General features: G+C 47.9%; 1 protein-coding gene across 1 annotated transcript in view; it reads right to left on the bottom strand.

The window, feature by feature from the left end:
• Positions 1-1,045: 1,045 nt before the first annotated feature.
• LOC136635829 (dynamin-like GTPase OPA1, mitochondrial) overlaps positions 1,046-22,851 on the bottom strand; it is a gene marked incomplete at its 3' end in the record, with an annotated part of 65,410 nt that continues 43,604 nt past the window's right edge. The window contains exons 15-29 of the mRNA XM_066610951.1: positions 22,611-22,710; positions 22,075-22,205; positions 19,651-19,723; positions 19,488-19,560; positions 15,414-15,529; positions 15,121-15,185; positions 11,295-11,371; positions 8,361-8,526; positions 7,342-7,494; positions 6,701-6,809; positions 5,352-5,431; positions 4,055-4,195; positions 3,431-3,547; positions 1,770-1,863; positions 1,046-1,156 (exon numbers count right to left, since the gene is read on the bottom strand). Of these exons, the coding sequence (XP_066467048.1) occupies positions 1,046-1,156; positions 1,770-1,863; positions 3,431-3,547; positions 4,055-4,195; positions 5,352-5,431; positions 6,701-6,809; positions 7,342-7,494; positions 8,361-8,526; positions 11,295-11,371; positions 15,121-15,185; positions 15,414-15,529; positions 19,488-19,560; positions 19,651-19,723; positions 22,075-22,205; positions 22,611-22,710 (1,606 nt within the window). The remainder of the gene's footprint in view (positions 1,157-1,769; positions 1,864-3,430; positions 3,548-4,054; positions 4,196-5,351; positions 5,432-6,700; positions 6,810-7,341; positions 7,495-8,360; positions 8,527-11,294; positions 11,372-15,120; positions 15,186-15,413; positions 15,530-19,487; positions 19,561-19,650; positions 19,724-22,074; positions 22,206-22,610; positions 22,711-22,851) is intronic.

Here is a 22,851-nt window from a genome sequence, read left to right as displayed (position 1 = left end):
TCATGATGTGCTGCTTCCATCACACACCTCCGAAACGGGGTTGTCGACTCTGCCTCTTGGGTGCTTTGCAGTTTGTGCCCACTTGTGTTTTTCTTCCCCGGGGAATGCCTTAACTAGCTGATAACATCACAGGAGATAAAACAAGAATTCTCATAGGAGGGAAATTAAGGCCTGGAAGAATCTGTCCCAGAGGTCACAGGGAAGAGGAAAACCAATGGCTTGCACCCTGACTGATCATCACAGCCTCTCGACAGCAGAAAACATCCCCTGGGGCACCTAAGTGGAAGCAAACGACCAAGCCCTTCGTAGACAATGTGAGCAATGCCTGTCCAGGTAGGGGCAAATCCAAGCAGATCAGAAGCGTTGCTGGCAAAGAAATGCACTCATTAGGGAATGGTGCTGCAGAATAATGCGCTAATGCAGAAGGGGAGGCACAGGGACAGCACCTATGTCACAAAGACCTGCATGGCCCAACTTTGCGCTCACCACTGGGGGGGTTGCAGCCACCCAGCCCGATCACAGAAGCCTGACACTGACAGGGGAGCGTCAAGAGACACCTGCCCATTGTGAGCGGTTGCACCCATCTGAGCCCAAGAATGGCCCCAAAGGCCTCTTCGCTCCTGCAGGCAGCCAGCTTGCAAGTTGCACAGGGTGCTTTCACTCACTCTCTTGCCTGCTGAAGAGTTCTGGGCAATGCAAAAATGTGCTGCAGTGGGTTCAATCAAAGGCCATAAAAACAGAAGCTCCTGCACTTTTTACTACACTTATAAAGGCAGAGTAAAAAAGACAAGCATGGTGTGTGTGTGTGTGTGTGTGTGCCTGAAACAGGCAGACTCTGACCACACCCAGCAGCTCCTTCAGTGGGTCACGGTTCTACACGGCTGGAAACATCTGTGAGGCAGAGGACTCAAACCCCAGAGTTCAGAAATGGGCGCCAACTTTTAAACAAAACAGAGAGGCGCCTCCCTCCAGAATGAGGCACTCAGCTTGTTGCGGGGGGGGGGGACTTCATCCCACTCCTTGTACCAGCCAACGCAATACTCACTGAGGTCCTCTGCCAGCTGGACTCTCTTCCCTGTGAGCAGCTTCACCTTCTTCTCGCAGTCCTCAGCAAAATCCTCCAGCACTTCTTTGACATTCTTCTCAAGGCGCCTCACTGTAAAAAGGGTGCACGGAGATATAAATAGAAACACACACTGGAGTTAAAAAAATAGGGCCAACCAGCACCTAGCAGGACACATTAGCTGTTCCATCATGGCAGAGGGTCTTGTTGCTGCACAGTCCTAAGCACAGCTGCAGGACAACCAACACAGCAGTCAGGGCAGTGGCCAGAGGTCACCCAGGAGTACCCGGTGCCCTGTCTGGGTTCAGTGGAAGAAAGGCAGGCCGTAATTATCCATGGCACCCTGTCAGCGTCACAACGGATTCCCTGGGAGCCACAGTTCAGCTACCCCAAGGTGCTGTGCTTTAACATCACCATACAGGTCATGGATATGCCCCTAAAGGGGGATCCCCAACTTTTTCTCTGTATCGTAAAGTATTTCCACCCTACCTCTCTCGCCTCTAAGGCAAACTACGGAGACCTCCAATAAAACACACACATCAATTAGAGGCGGCATTAAGCAAACCAAAAGCCACCCCCCGCACACACTGCAGATATGCAAGCAGTGAACTCAAGACTGCAACTAGAGCAACAAAGGACTGCCTGTACCTCACGACTCCCAACCAGAACAGCCCCCAGGCATGGCAGCATCAGCAGCCAGACACACCTTCTGTGTTGGTCAGCTGCTGCCTCAAGGTGTTGGCAGTGATGGCCAGCATCCGCTGTATCCGCCAGAAAAGGACCACATCGTTGCACTCGAGCTGAAACCGCCAGAGAAGCACATCAGCACTCAGGAAACAACAGGCCACTTCCCCAACATTCAAAGCCACATACAATACTCAAAACACCAGCGGGGGGGGGGGGGGGAGCAAGCATCACAAGTATGTGAGGAAAACGAGCCAGCTCTACTAAAGCCATGCAGGCTTTCCCTCAGAAAAGGCAACCAGAGGCTGCAGCACCTTCATCCGTCATAAGTGCAGCCAGCAGGTTCCACTGAGGGCAAGACAGGCACGATCCATATTCAGCTGGCAGTTCTCTGCTCATCTGGCCTTAAGGGCTGGCCTTGGAGGCTTCCTGAAGCCTGAAGGCGAGTTAAGCAAGTGGTGCAAGTTTCCTTGGTCCAGCAAAGGAGCCGTAAATATGCCACCTCTAATCAGGAGTCTTGGGTTGCTCCACTGGCATTCAGAGAGGCTGCAGGAAGAGGGTCCTTCCCATTCACTTCAAAAGAGAGGCTGTTACTGCACATGGACGGCAAGGACAAACTCTTGCACATGGGTGTTTCACATGCAGACAAGGGATGAGCGGGGTGGGTGCAATATTAAGCTGCCTTCTGTCCCTTACTGTGGTAGGCAAAGAGTTTCCATAAAAGACAATTCCAGCTTCAAGGGACCAGTGGATTTGGGGTCTTCCCCCAAACTGACTAACCGCCTTGCATGAAACCAGGCAATTGGCATGCACTGAACTATCACTGAGCAGAACGGAATGGCACCAAAACCAACACATCCCAGTTCCAGTCACCCGAACAGCCACATGGCCAAATAGGTAATTTTTATTTCCATTTTGGGAGGGGAAAACTAAGGTGGGGAAGCATCACATGCGCCAGGGTTGCGGCAGGGCACACATGATGGGAATGTTGGCAGCTTCGCTGGAGCTGCGCTGAGCTATGCAAGGTCAAGGCCAAAAAATGGGAGACTGGAAATTGTATGTTGGCAACCTTCAGTCTCGAGAGACTCTGGTATCGCGCTCTGAAAGGTGGTTCTGGCACAGCGTCTAGTGTGGCTGAAAAGGCCAATCCGGGAGTGAAAATCCCTTCCACACCGGGAGCAAGTGCAGTCTGTCCCTGGTCTGTCTCCCTGGCTATGGGCCTTCCTTCTTTGCCTCAGACTGTTGGCCAAGTGTCTCTTCAAACTGGGAAAGGCCATGCTGCACAGCCTGCCTCCAAGCGGGCCGCTCAGAGGCTGGAAATTACAATGGTGACAAAACAGTTATTAGTTGCTGCCGGGACAGAGCTGCTTCCTTCCAATCTGAGCTGGTGCACATAAAGCTGAACACTGGCTAGTGATACTCCACCTTCTGCCTGGAACAGTGACTGAGCCAAAGTGGCAGGGCCTTGCCTTGACTGCAGCCTTTGTCCCTAAAGCCGCCAACCTTAACTGGGGTGGGGGAGGGAAGGCAAGTGCTTGCTTACCCCAAGACTGCCCTCTGGTGGATAGTTCTGGCAAACAGTACCCAAAAGAGAGGTGAGCAGGAAGTTCCACACATCTGGCCAGACATCAGGAGAGAGCTGCCAGCCTCCCAGCAGGAAAAGCCACATGATTGTTTACTTACCTCAGAGTCCACAAAATGCCTCTGGTAGTAATAAAAGCCTCTCCGGCAGAGATTGCAGTGGCCCAGAGCCTTCTTCAGGAAGTGCCGCCTGTAGACTTGGTGCCAGGTGTCTTTAATCTGGGATCAGACAGAAACATTTGGCAATCATTGGCCTGATGCCAGATGCCATTGGAGCCTGGGCTGGCAGCCTCACGTGGAAAGCAGCTGGCCATCATCAAAGAGGCTGCTATTGCTACTACTGCCACCACTACCACCCAATGCCTCTGGATGCCACCCTCCAACACAGGCATACCCCCCCCAATCTCCAACAGCACCTGCTCTTTCTGGAAAAACTGCTCCAAGACAGGTGGAGAAAATAAGCCAAGACATCTGGTGCTCCTGCGGAGTCTCTAACCGGTGTGAGCAGGCAGAACATTAATCCAGATGCTCCTCCACAAGTTCTGACTCCTGGGTTCAGAATCCCGAAACTGCGCCAGCCCCTGGCCAGGCAAGCTGCAGGCAGACTACAGCACTCCCAGGGGCAGGACCCCCTGGCTGGCCTTACACGCCTAACCTCCCCAGAGGGCAACTGTTTGCTACAGCTGGAATCCAGTGCTCATACGCCTGCGGCAGGGGGTTTCTTACCAAGCATGGATCCACAGCCACCCCTCGGGCCTCAAGGTTTTTTCGCACGGTTGTGACCTCATCGCTGGCAAGATAGGCTGGGTGCTCCTCATTGCATTTTATCATCTTCTCCAGCTCATTTTTTGTTTCGCTGCGAATGGCCTTAGACAAGAGAGATGCCGTTGCTTATCTGAACTTTCACCCCCTCCCACCCAACCTCCTCTACATTGCATTAATTCAATATTAACATAAAAATTAAACAAAAAACCACTTGGTCAGATGTCCTGCCAGTTCTAACTCCAGCTGTCAAACCAGCTTCCCACACTCAGAGGCAACAAAGAACTGTGGCTTCTTCTAAGAGGGGAAGCAAAAACATTCATGGCCCAATCCTACTGAGGATCCAGCCTCTGCGTGGAGCCCTATGCGAAAACAGAAGGCACTTCCTTCCATTGTCGCAAATGGAAAGCACAGCGCTCCACTGAAGGCAGCATTCCAGGACTATCACCAGAGTTGCCTACATCTCCAGAACAGGCAAGGCAACAGTGGGGGCAGGGAGGGGCAAAATGGGGATGGGGAGGTTGCAGGTGGGGTGGTTGAATCCTATCACCTTCAGCAAAGGCACCAGCGCAGGGCCAAGGGAACTCACTGCAGGTCAGGAGGCTTATGCTAAGGGAATTTAAATCCCCTTTCCCTGATGAAACCTCCCAATTTGCCCCACCCCACTATATATAGTGCACCCATTTTTGGTGGGGGGAGGGAGAAATTAGGATGGGGCTCTCATTCTCCTGCTCTGGCATGCATGAGCACGAGCCCAAAGCTCCCAGAGGCTTCATCACAATCACCGGAGTGTTTTAGAGAACTGTCTAAGCAGGCCTGTAAAATCAAGAATTCTCTCATGGCCACATCACCCAACACACACACATTCTAATGTCTGATGGCATCAGGAGCACACGTCCTGGAATAGGAGCACACTGAAAGAAGGAAGATACAAGGAGTTGCCAACTGGGCCTTGGAGAACACTCCAGGGCAAAATGCAGGGAGGTCTGAGGGGTGGGCTGGGGCCATTTGAGCATCCAGAGGGCCGCTTTGAGCAGTGCACATCAAGTAACAAAGAGCCTGTGTGGACACAGCATTGAAGGGGCCAAGCTGGTCCTGCGTTTTAATGTGATCTTAAACTGAGGCATTTCCCCGAGCTGCCCTTTTGACAAGAGCACAGTGGGAAATGACAGAGAGAGCGAGCGCGCACACCAGAATGACGCTCAGCACAAGCAAGGCTTTGCTGCCCCACCTGACCCCCTAGACAGCAACTTCCTTTTACCTGTTCCTTGGTGCGTCTCACCCAGAAAAGCCACCTTTTTTTCCAATCTGGGCCCACCATGTCTTCAATCACCGACTCAGCTAGAGGAAGCAAAGCACAGGGACAACAAAACCTCTCTTGGATGCTGCAGGAGAACCTGGTGCTGTGCCTGGCAAGATACACACTAAGACAGGCTGCATGGACTGGCCCCAATACCACCCCCCCAGCTGCCAAGGGCTCAAGCAGGTTAATGAAACCCTGCACCCCCCCATCACCATGTCCACACTCTGTGGTTCCTGGGGCCCCCGAGCATGCTCAGCTTGGACCAGGGCCTTTTAAAACTTTATTCTTTATTTTCATTCCAGACTGATTCCTTCTGTCTACTGAGGCAGTCCCTCAACAATGCAGCAAACCACCCCAATCTTGAGGTGATTCCACTGCACTCGCAATCCGATGGACACGCCACATGCCAGGTGAAGAGGGAAGCTAGTGGAGCAGACAGTGGAGCACAGCACAGCAGGCAGGCCAGGAAGCCTGAGGCCTCAGCAAGGAAGCTTGTGGCCTGACACTGGGCCCTCACCCTGCATGAGCTGCCTGAAAAGGGGGGAGCAGTAGCCACCTTCTCAGTAATTGTTGTCAAGACCTGAGAAATGGCAGGAGGGATAACAACATGCAAGAACAAAGCAGTCCTGCTATTGCTGACATTTCACAGGTGCTCAGCAACTGTCTGCTGACTGGAAAAAGAGGCACTTTGTCAAGTGGGGCTCCTCTTGCGCTTAGCAGGGAGAGAGAGGAACTGTCCCACCACAGCTCTCTGCAGCATCTCTTCCAGTGGCCGTTTGCTGGTGTTAGTGGAGTTAGTGGGATGCTTCACAATAGAAAATGAAACAGCCATGGAACAAAGTGGGTGCTGCTGGAGCAGAGAGCAAGTCAGGGGCACCGAGGGCAGGAACAAGGGTTGCAGTGGGCGAAAGGCAACAGCAACTTAGAGGTGCAAAGGGAAGTGGAGTCCTGCTGTGCCTGCAAACTGTGCCACAGGAGACTCTCTGGGATGACCAGCCCTGCCAACAAGTCTTTACAAAGAGAAGGACGTAGAACTGAGCAGTAGGAGGGCCCACGAGATGGTGCAAGATGGAAAGAAAGGGAGCCCACCAGTGAAAGGGGAGAGTGCAGGCAGCCATGGAAGGAAGTACCTCCAGCCAGAGTCAGGCCACGTGAGACATGCAAGAAGAGCAGTGGAGAGGAGGTGGATTTTAACAGAAGCTTCCCAGGGATGGAGGGCAGGGGCTATGGTGACCTGACTAGAGACCACCGACAGGCAAGGGGCCCCCTCGGGCAGACAAGGAGGACTCACAGACGGGGGTACTTACTATCCTTCAAGCGACTTTGGAGCGTCTCTTCCATGAACTGGATAGCTGCATCCCACTGCTGCTTGTCGGATATGGAGCGGTCCTCTAAGGCATTGTGCTGGATGACCCTCTGTCAAAGCACAGCCCCACCATTAGTGCATGTTGCTCACTAGTCACTCGCCAGCCAACAACACTTGCTCAAGACAGAGAGAGGACAAGGGGACCAGGCCCAGAGTGCTTCTGCTCAGAAACTCCGAGGATTTGGCAAGGGGTACAGAATGAGTCCGAAAGAAAAAGCACCGGCCAGGTCAGCCAGGCAGGCGTGGGGAGGAACCGCAGCCAACCCCATCGCCTGCTCTGCGCTTCCGAGAACAGGACAGGCTGGCTGTGCCAGGACAGGTGACGGAATATCCTTTCCCATCTCACTGGGCAAACAGGCTGCTTCTTTGGACAATGGCATTAGCATTGTCAAACATAGCGATCCAAACCCAGATACTGGACTGAACACCTCCAACACATACACTTTTTAAAGAAGGGCTCATCTACATCCAGAAGTTACAGTTGTTAAGAGCGAGAGAGAGAGAATGAGCACAAGATGCCTGTTTGAGCATCATTCCTTTGCGTCCCCAAGGACAACCATCTCTATGTAAGGCTAGGCTTACCAAGCTGTCTTCCGCTTTCTCATTCCACTTGTGCCGTTTGATGCTCTCCTCCTTCACAGCCTGCTTCAGTTTGTCAAAGATATCGTCATGCTCTTTGCCCTTCTCCTCAGTCATGAAGCGAGAAAACTCCTCCTGCAGAGTCGCCCAGGCCACCTGGACATTTGGCAACGAGGTTCTGTCATCAGACACTGCCAAGCACAGGGAGGTCCCAACCTGCACTCTAAGGGGATACAGCCGGGGGACAGCGGGCATGGCACTGGGTGGTCAAAAGGTCTCTCTGGATCACACCACCTGCCTTCTATGTGTAACAATAAGGCAAAGCTGCCCATAGCCTGTCATAAGGACATAAGAACAGCCCCGCTGGATCAGGCCATAGGCCCATCTAGTTCATATACTCCTGAATATTCTTCAGTAGCCAAGGGGGAAAAGACCCGTCACTGGGTGTTAACCGACAGTGCCATTTGAAGAAAACAAAAGGCTGATTTGATTGAATGGAGCTGTGTCATACAGGACACAGTGGGGGCTGATATCTGCAAAGGGGGCATGGACAGCCGTGCTGGACAATCTTCTTCATTAGTGAATAAATGTGTCAGAAGCATGTGTGCATTCAGCAGACTGTGGACTAAGAGAGATAGTGAAGGCACAGAGCTGTGAGGGAAGCGAAGAAATCAAGGAGTAACCTCCCGTCAAACAGGGCCTGGGGGCAGGAGAGCTGCCTGTTACTGGAAGACACTGAGGGAACAAAGGCTCAAAGATGGTTGGCAAGGAGACCCAAGTTAGATGGAGGGGCTGAATGTTGGGAACTGGCTTGGATTCTTCTGCTGCAGCAGCATCTAGCACATGCCCTTTGGCACCCCTCCCCCCACCCTCGGAAAACCTCAGCATAAACCCCACTCTAAAGTTGCACAAGTGCACACAACAGAGCAGCCTGAAATGTCACCCTTCAGGGCCACCTTGCAAAGGCAGCAGGATGCCACAGAAGCAGCATTTGCCCTGTGCCCAGCTAGCAAGACTCTCACCTCCACTGCTTTGGTGGGCAGCTGCTTGTCAGTCCACTGTTTCAGTTTGATGTCCACGGTGGTGTTGAAGGTCCCCGAATTCATGGTCTGTGCTGCTGGAAGGTAGATGTTTTCTATCACATGCGTTGAGACCCTCTCCCACAGGGTCTTCTGAAGGATCTCCTCCCTGAAGAGGAGAAACAGCAAGAGCTTGCCTCACACAGGCAAGACAAAGGCCCCATGTAGTGATGTGAAAGGCTCATCTTGTGGTGAAAACAAAACTCTCTAGTCCACAAAATGGATGTGCAAATGTCAGGCAGTGCCATCTCTGCTATACTATGCAGAGGCAGTGGGGGAAGTCTTCCAAGAGACCCCCCCCCAGCCAGACACATAGCTGTGTAGCTTCAGCTAGACTTTGCTCTACCTCAGATACTCCAGCTGAGAGATAGCTGCCTCATTCAGGTCCCTGCCAGCCTCTCAAGCTCAACCTGGGAAGGATCAACCAAAAAGCATGAACATCCCTGTCGTCCTTCTGGTCGCTTCTTAGTGAGTCAGTTTGTTCCAGCCTTTGCTTTACTGCCAGAGAGCCTCTCCCTTCTCCCTCACATGGTGGTAAATTCCTAGCTGCCAAGTGAGCCCAGGTGGTTGCAAGCCAGCTATAACCCTTAAAAGCAAAGCGGGTACACAGGCTTGCAAACCTTATAAAAGTTACAAGCGTACAGATGCTTTCATGGCCGGAATGTACAATAGTCCAATTAAATTTACCCCTGCTAATTGGGTAAGAGGCACTTTTTCAAGTGGGTGCTCCTCTTTTTAGCAGGGGGGAGTAACTGGCCTACCTCACCCCAGCAGTGTCTTTTCTAGTGGCTGTCTGCTGGTGTTCTTTTGCATCTTTTTAGATTGTGAGCCCTTTCGGGACAGGGAGCGATTCGTTGCTTGATTGTTCTCTGTAAACCGCTTTGTGAATTTTTTGCTGAAAAGCGGTATAATAATAATAATAATAATAATAATAATAATAATAATAATAATAATAATAATAATAATAAGTGTCTGGGCTTGAAGACCATGGTCCAACAAAATATCTTTTCAAAAAGTTCCATGATCCAAAGATAGAAACACAAAAGCATTGACAAGTAGAAAGGAGGAAACACTAAGTATCAGTAATACCTGGCTCTTGACCCTTGAGATAGTAAAGATAGTAAACAAAGTTAATAAAGAAAGACCCAAAGTGAAGAGGTGCTGTCACTTTAATAGAGAACGAATAAGGAAAAGAACGCAGCACTACTACTTCTAGCAGGGGAGCCCAAACCCCAGCCTGCGGGACATTTGCTGCCTATGGGGACCTCCAATCAGGCTCGCAGGGAGCCCCCAGTCTCCAATAAGCCTCGGGCCCTCGGAAGACTTGCTGGAGTCTGCGCTGGTCTGACAGCTCTCCGCATGGGGGACTGTTCAACCTCTCGCATGAGCTGTGGGACGACGGCTCCCTCCACTGCTTGCTGTTTCACATCTGTAATGCATTAGCAGCAGCGAAGGAAAGGCCAGTGCAAGGCCTTTTACAGGCCAAGCTTGAGCTATTGCAAGACCTTCATTCATGCATGTAAGTTCCATCTCTAATATATTCATCTGTGTAAATTTATTCAAACTTTAAATGTAAATTAATTTTTTTTCCTGGCCCCTGACACAGTGTCAGAGAGATAATGTGGCCCTCCTGCTAAAAGTCTGAACACCCCTGACTTATAGGAGAGCAAGTGACTGCTTTTTTTGGCTGACAGACAACCTAATGCTTGGGTGCTGATTGAAAACACATGCCTAGCAATCAGTAGAACTTAAAACTCTGCTTTCTTCCAGGGACGGGGAATGGAATAGTGGTGATCTTTGGATCTTGGAACCTTTGAAAATGCCCTCCACAGATGGGGTGAAATGTCAGGTGAAAGGTGCTCTGTTGGACCACAGTCTTCAAGTCTGAACACTTTTAATTGGACTTAAAAAGCTGTTTATAAGACTTAAAGGGACTCGATCTTACAAGTACAGATAGAAAGACACAGAGAGAGAGAGAGAGAGAGAGAGAGAGAGAGAGAGAGAGAGAGAGAGAGAGAGAGAAAATTTGGGAAACCAGAAGCCACAATGGTCTTTACACATATGATGGTTTATTTCAAGCTCTGGCCCAGAGTAAATTAAACTGTTCAACAAAACTCCTACTGCTACCCAAAGATGAGCACTTCAACCAATGGCAAGAGATCTAACCTACAAGGGGTTACACTTCCCAGTAGAACACACCATGCCAGGGCCGAGAATGAACGTTCTGTGATTGCCGTGTTCCTAAATATCCGTTCTCAGAAGGCTTCTAGCACCTCTGCTTAGAAAGGTGGGCCTGGAAGTTTGCAGAAAATAACTCCTGGTGAAATGTCACATAGGCTGTGTATGTAGAGGTGAGGGAATAGCCATTTCCAGTGGTCAGTGCTCAGCCAGGTACTTGGCTCCTCCTCATGACCAGCAGACACACACATGCACAAACTGGCAGGCTGTATACAGACCACTAAAATCAGGCTTTCTAGATGCCAAAGTTCCCCCTCTCACTTTTTCTTCATTTAAGCAAAACGTGGAGCATTCATAGTCCTGCACATAATTGCACTCTACCTATATTTAGACTATCTGACACACTCTCCTTTCCCATTCCGTGTAATTTCTGGAATAAAAGAGTCAATATATGCTCCATCTTCTCTTAAGATGCTCTGCAAAACTGTCAGTTCCTCAAAGCGTGGCCAGGAGTCACTAAGCTGCTCACACAGAAGCAATAAATATTTTACAGGGAGAAAGGAGCTAATAGATTCCAGATGGATCATAAAGACACACAGCAACAGCACTGTCAAAGAGAATTTACAGCAGACTATTTTAACCTTAACAGATCTCATCACATCACCAAACAAAAATCAGAAGATCAACTAGTTACTGTACCAGTGCTTTGGCGTCACCTGGCTCAAACTTATGACTTCATCGAGGATTTCATTTTTAGCTTTTTCAAACAGTTCATCCTAGACCAAACAAAGAAAGAAATAAAAGTCCCAGGCATTGATCGAGGTGCTTCTGTCAAGCGTATACACACAGAGGTTGCATTATCCCAGATCAGGCTACTGGCCACCCAGTGGTCCCACATGTTCTGTCCTGGCTAGCAGCACTCTCCAAGAGAGAGGGTCTTGTTCACCCCTTACTATCTGAGGCCTTCCCCACACACAGCATGTGCTCTGCCAGGCAACTATGGTGGAAGCCAGGGGTGGGGCAGACTCTTTTTGTCTTTCAAAAAACAGCCCTGTCAAGAAAAACACTTCTCCATGAAGAATAGTTCAGCCCAGTTCACACGGCTCCAGAGCAGGGCATCCATTTTGTTTGAGGCCCTGCATAACACCCTTCCTTGGACATAAGTAAGTCCAAGACTGAACTCCTTGTCCCCCCAAGACCTTCCCTCTCCTTATCTATTGAATCATATGGGCCTAATAGGTCTAGTCCAACCCCTGCCTGAAGCAGGAAATCCTTCTAAAGGATTTCCAGTAGGTGCTTGTTGAGCCTCTGCTTGAAGATCTCCAGTGAAGGAGAGTCAACCACCTCCCTCAGCAGTGTGTGTCACAATCCGCCTTACTCAACACCTCAGTTTTACTCGTATCTGACTTTTCTCCCTTTCCATGTTCCTGTATGCAGTTTGTTCCTCAATCACCATTTCTCCCTCCGCAATACTGCAAGAATATGGCCCCTCCTCCATATTCGTCCTCCATGCACATCTCTAGTGCATGGCCTGGTCACTGCTTGCCTTGACTGCTGCAGCCTTCTGGCTTCTCTTCTAGACCAGTGGTTCTCAAAATTTTTTAGCACCAGGACCCAGTTTTAGAATGACAATCTGTCTGGGACCCCCTGGAAGTGATGTCATGACTGGAAGTGACATCATCAAACAAATTAAAATAATTTTAAATGATTAAATAAAAGTAAAACAAATAACAGGTGTGCACCACTTAACAAGGGGGATGTGTTCTCTGATCCCTGTTGTTATGCAACTGCATTGTTAAGCAAACATCCAGCCAATCTAGTGCTTTTGTTGTATAAACAGAACTCCCTGCCAGACAGGCACTGACTGCACAGGCTGCCAGACACAGGCTGCCTCTTCTTAAGAGCCTCTTTCTTATGTTAACACATTCTGCTGCAGGCTCTGGGAGACCTGATTGCCTCATTAAAAGCCTGCCTGCAGTAACCTCAACCCCCTCCCTAAAAAAAATTAGTAGGATTTTTAGCCCTACCCAGTTCAATTTAAGTTCTTATGTGATTTGGGATGAATTCAGTTTTAAATCCAACATGTTTTTTGTCTGGGCTAGACTGAGATACAAAGCATCCCTCTAAACAGCATTAAAACCCCAAAGTGATGAGGAGGGAAAAAGAGGTTTCACTTGGGCAGGGTGAGTCTGGAAAAGAAAACAACCTTTTCCAAAAAAGCAATTGTCCCCAAATCTATTAGCACCAGAACCCACTGTTTAAAATGACACACTATCAGGACAACCTCACTTTACAAGTCTAAAAAAGAAAAAAAAATCCACCTTACCAGCTCAAGCTGGTAAGTTTTTTATCAAGTTTTTTATCCTTTTGAGAGTGTGATTGGGAGGGCCCTGCATTTGTTGAGCTCCACTTTCATCAGATCGGGACCATTTCAGTGGCCTTGCATTCCCTTTGCCTGACCTTCAACACGAGCCAAGGCAAGTTTGCTTACTTGTGAGTCAACGCAAATGTGTAGCTTAGTTCTACTTTCTATAGGGCTCAATACAATTGTCAGGGTGGAGGGAGCGACTTCCTCCTCAAGTGTTTTTTGGGGGCTGCGTTCAGTGGATCAGGGCCATTCTGGTGATGTTGAATTCCTTTCTGCCTACGCTTTGCAATGGAACAAGGTACAGTTGCCTACTCATGATTAAACGCAAGATGTGGCTCCGTTTCCATAGAGGTCCATGTATTCTCTTTCTTGGCTATCAGCATATCCGTTTCAGCTTTACCACCCACCAAGTAGATTGTGATCTGCAATTTGAGAAGCTGTGTTCTAGAGGCTCAACTCCATTCACCTCTATCAGCACTCTGCCCCCAAAACAGATCACCCTCCCTGGCCACTTCAGCCACGTCCCCTCCTTCCTTAAATCTCTTCTCTGGCTTCCTGCCTAATACCACTTCCATCCAAGCCCTCTATCCTTACTATCAAAGCTCTCTGGCCCCATCCCTCCCTGCTTCTCAACTCTCATATCCTGACACACTCTCACCTCCGGACCCCACCACTGCCAGATACAGAATATGAGTGAACTCCACTTGTATATAAAAAGAGATTACTTTTCACCTTTAATATGATTCTGGAGTTGATCAATCTCTTTCCTTACTTCAGAATTGGGAATGGATCAGCTTCCCCCCTCCTCCCCACCGTCTGACCTCTGATATTGCCACACAGTGTGTAACAGTAAGACATAATGGCTCCAACAGGACATCAATACAGTTTTGTATGATACTCAGCTTACAGGAAACATTTAATTTATAAACTGCTTTCCCATGTAAAAAAAAATGCCCAAAACAGTTGATAGAAAAAGAACACTGTAATGAAAACAAACACAGGAGGTACAACCAGTAATAAAAAATAATGGAGTCGATCACATTTAGAAGGCTTTGATCAGCGGCTTGACCAGATCTGAAATCATATCTGCCTTGATCAGAAGCTGGAAATTAGACCACGGCATCAGCCAAGAGGCCTCTTTGGGGAAGTCATTCCCCTGCAGCTCTAACCTGTCCAATGGAGGGCACCCAGAGTGACCCTTCCCCAGTCAACTGCACGGAACATAAAGGGACCCCTAGGAGAAGATGCCTTCCGAAGGTGATGAACTGACTGAAGGTGGCTTTCCTGTCACTAAAAAAGAGCAGCAATTTTAAAACCTGAGTTGTCCTATGCACAAGATAAAGCGTTTCTTCATTAAATTTCATTAGCACAGTATTTGTAATAAGACGTTGTAGCATCTCAAATAAACTGGTTTACAAAGTGGTTTGTTGGCAAAAGTTATGGGTCTGCTAACAAGCCTTGTCTGTATGAGCAGCTGAGTTTCCTTCTTTTTCCAACACACAATACTGTATACAGCCAACAGGCTGCTTGGCTCTGAATGTCAAACTGGTGAAGCACTTCCTTCAGAGGGCCTAATTTGTTTCAAGCCAACCAGAAGAGCTGCTCCAAAAAGTACATTTCTCCTGCTAAGAGGGTCTGCACTCAAATGCCAAGTGCAAGCACAAGCCCTACCTCACTGCAAGGCGATTTCCATCATAGTTCCCACAAAACAACCATCTTGCGCACAGCTCAGCAACCTTTTTATTGTGTGTGCCCTTGCATCAGTCCTGCAGGGCAAATCTCTGTGCTTCTGCTCTGCAGACAGGCCCCCACGGATGAGATGATAACTCAGCTTGACAAAGGACACTTGCTGAGGCCATGTCAGAGCCTGAGGTCTCCCAGAGTGAATACACACTGGCCTGTCTCTTGCCGACATGGTGCTTTCTGAATGAAACACTGAACTATTCCATTTCTGTTTGAAGCTGCACCCACGAATACTAGGTGAGGCTGGACTGAACTGCTGCTCCTGTGCTGCTGCTGTTCCTGCCCTCATGGCAAGCAGTGTTTTCCTTATTTGACTCATCTGTATGTATGCACCGAGAGTCACTTTGAACATAAGTACTTTGTACAGAAGAAGATATAAATTAAACATGAATGTGAAAAAGTAACTGAACTTACCCTGTCAAGCTCTCGCAAGCGAGGATAATTGTTCTTCCATTCAGTCTCCAAATTAAACCGTGTTGCTACGGAAGAAAACATTGAGAGAGTAGCAGAATTCTGTGGAGCTGTAAACAGACTGCTTTTATCCACTGGCTGCAGCAAAAATGCAAGACTGAAACTAGCCATATAAAAGGAACTTACAGTAACTGGCAGTACAACATTGTTCAAACGTTATCAACTGCCCCAAGGGGTGCAGAAGCACAGCCATCCAGACCGCAGCTCTGAACGGAAGGAACAGACGCACCCGTTACCTTTAAAGGCATCTGCCTGCTGCTCCACAGACTCTCGCACCATCCTCCAGAAGCGGTCTGACACAGCAAGGCTGAGGTTCCGTGTGGTCACTTGGTGGGCCTTCAGCATGCACTTCCTGCAAGAGACAGGACAATGAGGAGGACACCAGGGGAGTTCAGCAGCCAGTGCATGTCCTCCTCCCACAAACAGAAGTCTGGCACACCCAGATAGTAAGGAAGGAGGAGCAGGAGCAGGGCAAGAGAGGGGAAAGGAGACCCTGGAAAAATGCTCACGTTGCTGTTTCTCTCATTCCGTTTTCCTCTAAAGTCGCATTGATTTATTCAGAAAAAGCATTTGGAAGATTTGGGAAGTCCTTCCCACCCCATTTCCCCTGGCCCTGGAGGAGCCCGAGGCTCTTCCCACCCATGAGCAGCGCAGGGTGCCCCCCACAGGCAACGTTTGTGCAGCAGGAGCTGCCTTCTCTCAGGGCAGAGCTCTGACCGGCAGCAGCTCTTCAGGAACCTTCCTCTGCCTCACCTGAGGACGTGGCCAGGGACTGAACTGGGCTTTCTCTTTTAATTTTTAAAATATTTTTCAAAGACTAATATAAACAAACACACATGACACATAACACAAAAAACATTACACACTTCACTACACAAAAAGGGTGCAGGAAATCATATATCATTATCATATATCACTAAAACTAATAAATCATTACATATCGTAATCAATTTATTCTTCTAAATTTACCTCTTAATATTTTTCATTCATCATTCATCTATCATATCATATCAAATTATATATGTAGTACAATAATCTAAATGCCCTATCATATATTTCTAAAACTTCATTTTCAACCAAGCATAAAAAGGTTTCCATTGCTCAATTTGTGTCGGTTTCCGTTGGTGATCCAAAATTTCTGAAAGTCTGTCCATTTCCGCCACATTCATTATTTTCTCTTTCTCTTCTTCCTCACTTATGGAACATGTCTCAAAATTCTGACTTTATTATCATCCACTAACCATTCCTTTTCCTGTGAGGCCTTCAGTAATTTATCTCTGTAAAAGGTTCTGATGAATTTCACATAAATTTCTCTTGGTAATTTGTGTTTTCTCAGATAAAAAGTGCTCACTCTTCTCACTGAATCCAATTCTTTAGATATCTCCTCCATCGTTGTATCAATCCATTCTGATATTAACCTGACAATCTGTTGCAACGTATCTTCTCCTTTCTCTTCTGGTATATTTTGTATCCTCACCACTCGAGCTGCACTATCCATCTGAATTTCCATTAACGTTGTCTCTGCATCATGCTGATTTTCTTCTATCTTCGATATTTTATCTTGATCTTTTCTTATCTTTTGTCCCAATTTCTCCATCTCTTGTTTATTTTCTTCTGATCTAATTTTCACATCCATCAGTTGTTCACTAAGTTCATCTAAGCGTTTAGTTAAAGCATCCACGATAGCTTGAGTCTGTACAGATTGGTTTGTATATTGCTGTACCATTGCCAACAGCTTTTCCATGTTGTCTTGCATAGTCTGTTTCCAGTCTTTCCCTTTTGATTCCTCTTGTACTAATTTTCCAAGTCCCGTCTCTGACGCTGGCGAGTTTTGAACTTTCACTGTTTTACCCGCCATCTTCGTTCTTCCTTCCTGTAATGCTCAAATATCTGTTATCAAACAAATCACTTTCACTTTCAGTTATCTATACATCACATCAACAATCAATCCTCTAGTCACTCATCAACAATAACAAAAACAAATTATAAAGTCGAGTAAAACCTTTTGCTCACAATGTTCTTTAAAACCATTAGATGTCCTCAGCGTATTATCTTCCTTGCTCCACTTATAAACACAAATCCAGTTCTTGCAATGTCTTTTTAAATCCACTAGATGTCACTGGTGCACTGTTCTTGTTTTATTTCTGTTTCTCTTATCTACTGTTTATACTTGTAGCCTTGGCAGCCGCATTCCTCAGTTCGCAAGAATGTCAAACATCCAGCCGCTCTTTCAGGCACTCCCAAACGATAGTAGCAAACCAAGGCAATAAACACTCCAATACACAAACTTTATCCCAGGACAGTTAATTTGTAATCCACCGAAATTCAGAGTTGTAAAGTTATAATTATATTTTCATATATCGATAACAAGCTTGGTAAATCTCTTCTACAATTTCTCCTCACACTGATAAACAGCTGAGGGGGGGAAACCTTCCCCACTCCTCTTATTCTCATGGCAGAAAAAAAAAACCAAATCAGGCAACCTATTACTCAGTCCATGCCAGGCATACACAAACAGAATAACACTTACTGAATAAAGTCTTTCAACGTCTTTCCCTGCTAGGGCCTTCAGCTTCATTCAGCATGAATTCTTCACCATTGCTGCCAAGAAGGCGGAATCTCCGGGGAAAGCCCCCCTGGCCGGGCCTTATCTCCTCAGGGATCATGCCATCACATGGAGGAGTTTGTCTCTACTGACAAACAATCCTCGGGTCTCCTCAGATTCACAGTTTTTGGGAAGAAACAGAGTGCCTTTCAAGAGCTCGAGAAAGGCACGTCTGCTCAGCTGCTGGTTGGCCCCTCCCCCCCACTAAACTGGGGGCTTCTGAAGACACAGCAGGGGTGCCTTCAGAAGCCGTACCCTCCAACACCTGCTCCAAACCACTCCACTGTACCCTCTGACATCTGCTCCAAGTCACTCGAGAGCACTGCGGAGTGCAGAACTACAGCGTGTAGTACTGGAAGGCTGCAAGTTTGCCAAAGGGGCAAAAAAAAAGCCTTTGCTGCTCTACAGACTCTGTGGATACTCCTGTGAATTATCTTCAAGCCCAAATCCCTGTGGAAATGCCCTGCGTGAATGCATAAACTGCTGCACCTCCCTGGATCAGAGGCTGGAGTTCATGGACTAACACAGAAGCCAAGTCCACATGGTTTTTCTGGCAGGATTAATCCTGCAGCTCTAACATCTGAAAGCTAGGGGTGCCCTTAAACCATGTTGGTGAGGGAGACAAGCACCACTCAAAGGAATGTCATGTGGTGTCAAGAAGCCTTTCAGATCAGGTGACACCAAAGTGCTCCTCAGGAGGTGGTCACACAAGTGCCTTATTGCTTGAGGGGCTGAAATGACCAACTGTCCACTAAAGGTTCTAAAGTCGACACTGGCCAAATGGCATGAATCCAAAATACACTAACACAAAATAAAATACAGGTGGAGCCTATTTATGTGCGTGAGTTCTGTTCCATGACCACAGCAATTAAGAAAAAACGTGTTGTGCTAAATTGCATAGAGTTATGCAAATACGCTGCAGCCTGACACTTGGGGCTGGAAGGAAACTAAGGCAGCTGTTCTCAATCATCTCTCCCTCCCCCCCTCCTGCTCCATACTCAGCCCTCTCTGTTGCCAGCTGTCCCCGCTTCTTTCACAGGTGGGATGCTGAGCTTTTAAGAGTCCAGTCCTATGCGTTTCTACTCAGAAGTAAGCCCCATTGTAGTCAATGGGGCTTACTCCCAGGAAAGTGTGGATCGGATTGTAGCGAAATCTCATGCTTTGCTTGCTGGGAAGACACTAGGCTGTTATTGTTTGTGTAGCTGGAGCACAGAGAGCCTGCACCATCTCAGTCTGGGGGGGGGGGAATTCGGCAAACACTCCCTGGGTTTTTTAAAGCAATCCTGTGTTATTACCACACCTGCCCCTGTGTGTGTGTGTGTGTGTGTGTGTGTGTGTGTGTGTGTGAGAGAGAGAGAGAGAGAGAGAGAGAGAGAGAGAGAGAGAGAGAGAGAGAGAGCGCTCCACCTTGCTGCACGTGTTCTGGCTACAGAGGTTTTTGGATCCCCCTACCCTCTTCAGCCTCTTTGCTGGCTCAGGGGCTCCAGGAGCCTTACTGTTCCTTCGAAAGGGGAACCTCTTCCATGGCTCTAGGGCTATTCCCTGCCTGTGCCAGGCAGAGCCTTTCTGCAGTGTTTTGGGCTGCCTTGAAGGGGAGCGAGACGCCAGCACAGGGCAAAGGTGTGTGCGACTCAATTCCCCCCACCCGATACGCCTTGAGACAAAAAAATCCTTGGATAAATAGGTTGCACCTGTATGGGCTTACTTTAGCAGTTTTGAGTTTTGGAAAAATTCCTCTTCATATTCTCTAATAGATTCAATACTTTCACAGCTATTTCCTAGAGATGAGAGGAAAAAAGGAGGAAAGGCTTAAGTCATCCATGTATACAAAGCACGTCTTCCAGAGTCCAAAAGTGAACTTGGTCTACCTTTTCCTGTAACCACTGCAAAATAGCCAAGAGCCTTCATTGGGAAGAGCTTGCCTTCAATGATTTGCTGGATCTGTGGAAACAGGAAAGAAGGAAAGCTGATTAGACAGAGACTTTCAACTGTCCTCTTTTCAAACTGCAAAATGGCATCATGTAAGTGTAAAGTGTAAGTGTAAAGTAAGTGTAAAGTCATGCACATTGGGGCAAAAAATAAAAACTTTAGATATAGGCTGATGGGTTCTGAGATGTCTGTGACAGATCAGGAGGGAGATCTTGGGGTGGTGGTGGACAGGTCGATGAAAGTGTCGACCCAATGTGCGGCGGCAGTAAAGAAGGCCAATTCTATGCTTGGGATCATTAGGAAGGGTATTGAGAACAAAACGGCTAATATTATAATACTGTTGTACAAATCTATGGTAAAGCCACACCTGGAGTATTGTGTCCAGTTCTGGTCGCTGCATCTCAAAAAAGACATAGTGGAAATGGAAAAGGTGCAAAAGAGAGCAACTAAGATGATTAGGGGGCTGGGGCACCTTCCTTATGAGGAAAGGCTACGGCGTTTGGGCCTCTTCAGCCTAGAAAAGAGACGCCTGAGGGGGGACATGATTGAGACATACAAAATTATGCAGGGGATGGACAGAGTGGATAGAGAGATGCTCTTTACACTCTCACATAACACCAGAACCAGGGAACATCCACTAAAATTGAGTGTTGGGAGAGTTAGAACAGACAAAAGAAAATATTTCTTTACTCAGCGTGTGGTCGGTCTGTGGAACTCCTTGCCACAGGATGTGGTGATGGCGTCTAGCCTGGACACCTTTAAAAGGGGATTGGACAAGTTTCTGGAGGAAAAATCCATTATGGGGTACAAGCCATGATGTGTATGCGCAACCTCCTGATTTTAGAAATGGGTTATGTCAGAATGCCAGATGCAGGGGAGGGCACCAGGATGAGGTCTCTTGTTATCTGGTGTGCTCCCTGGGGCACTTGGTGGGGCCACTGTGAGATACAGGAAGCTGGACTAGATGGGCCTATGGCCTGATCCAGTGGGGCTGTTCTTATGTTCTTATCATCCAGTGAAACAGGAAAGAGCCACTGAGAAGAGAATCTCTTGCAGAGAATCGCAGCAGAACACACAGCCTGGCTAAGTCACCTGAAATAAGCTGTGGGTTGGGACTTCAAAACATTCCATTTAAAAATCATAAAGCATGGTCCATGTCTGCTTTTGACAGCCTGTGGTGTACATTTAAAAAGCCTGTGCTGTACATTAATAGCCTCCCTCACACACTGAACTGGTTGTTAAACAATGGATGACATGTTGAATTTCGATGGAGGAACAGCATAAAAACGAAGGGGACAGAACCATCTTACTCAAAAGCTGAAGCCATAATTCAAGAGATCCTCAGTATGCACCAGGGAAAAGTCCTCTGTGTCAACCAAATCCTATGCATGTCTACTCAGAAGTCCCACTGTGTTCAGTGGGACTTACGCCCAGGTCAGTGTGCATAGGATTGCAGCCTGTGACCTTATAGTTAGAGGTGCTTTTTTTGGTAAATGCGAAACACGATATAATGCAAAATTCACATAAAAAATGAAATAAAACCATTTTTACTAACAACACAAAATAATCCCAGCTTAGAATACAAGGATGCTGCAGTTGGAAGGAACCAGGACATCACCTCATCCAATCTCTTGCTCAGCACTAGCAGCTCCAGTGTCCCTGACAGGCAGCCTCTGCTTGAAAACCCCCCAAAAGGAGGAGGCCACAGCAGCACAAGGCAGGCAGCTCCAGTGCCAGTTGGCACTGAAAGTAAAAAATCACTTCCTCAGGTCTGACCCAACTCTGCTTCACTGAAGGGTTTTGCCCACTGGTTCTAGTCCTGGCTGCAGGAAGCACAGGGTCCTCTGCTCCTCCTCCTGCAGGAGGGTCCTTCAGACACTTGAAGGTGGAGGTCCTCTCCCCTTAGTCTTCTGGCTCAAGGCCACGAGGACACCTGGACACCTAAAGGGGCACCTGCTGCTGCCAGGGCATGTCTCCTCCACCCTTTACTTGTGCCTCTGATTCTTTGTTCCTTGGCACCCTGGTTTGACCTTACACCAGTTCCCTGCAGCTGCTATTATCACACAAGCAAAAAGACAAATACATCTTTTTTTTTTGCACCTATACACACTCAAGAGAGTTTGGCTTGTCAATTTCTGCAAGTGAGGTGAGCAGAAACTGCTGCTGGAGATGCTTTAGATGATGTCTCAAGGAGCTGTCAGGATCTCTCTGGAGTGTGGATGCAAAAAACAGGCAAGAATCTGCACAACTTCTGTGAGACAAGTTACCCAAGGGCTCCTAATGGCTGCATAGATCAGGCTGTCAAAGGAAGACCTTCGCACAGAGCCTCAGAAGCACTGGCAGGAAGAATCTGCTCCTCTCACCCTGCTAGGGCTGGCCACGTTTTTCTCTGCGAGGTCCACTTTTGTCAGGACAAAGATTGTCCTCTTCCCCTGAGGATCCATCTGGCTAACCAAGTCAGTGACGATGCTGCGCTCTGCATCCACAGACCCATCTGGAAGCAAAGGGGAAACCAAACTTTGATCCAACCTTGCAGAACATGCAAAAAGACTTAAAAGAAAAGGCAGGAGCTGAAGCACAACCAGTTAAAGAACATAAGAGCTAAAATATACTGTGCTCAATTAGTCAACTTTTAAAACAATAATAATTGCCCACTCTACAACTGCAAACAAAACTGATTAACAGAGTAAGAAAGAAAAAAAGGCAAAGAAGTCCAACCCCAGCAGGAAGGCAAAATTCGTACATCCGGCCCTGTGCCTCCCCCACCCCACCCCAGGTCACAAAGGGCAGGTGTGGTTCACATTCCAAGCTCAGTCTTCTAAGCAAACAGATGTCTTGGGGCACAGTGCAGGGTGTCATCAATCAGGACCCAAGTAATAGGGTTGATCTCCTTGCTCACCTTGAATGCAAAGGATGATGGCATTTGGATTCTGCATATATGCTTTGCTCATGCTGAAGATGGCTTCCTTCGTGTCTGGAGCCATTCCTGATGTCACCGTCTGTGAAATGAGACCGGGGGGGGGGGGGGGAGGAGATAATTGTGAAGAACTGGAAAGAGATAGATCAAACACCTATATTAGTCCTGACAGTCTAATCTTACCTGGGTCCTCCTTTCAGTACGAGAGGTGGCCAGTGGATTT

Source organism: Tiliqua scincoides, unplaced genomic scaffold (assembly GCF_035046505.1).
Source record: "Tiliqua scincoides isolate rTilSci1 unplaced genomic scaffold, rTilSci1.hap2 HAP2_SCAFFOLD_105, whole genome shotgun sequence".
Classification (NCBI taxonomy): Eukaryota; Metazoa; Chordata; class Lepidosauria; order Squamata; family Scincidae; genus Tiliqua; species Tiliqua scincoides.
This window is presented reverse-complemented; position numbering and strand designations above follow the sequence as displayed.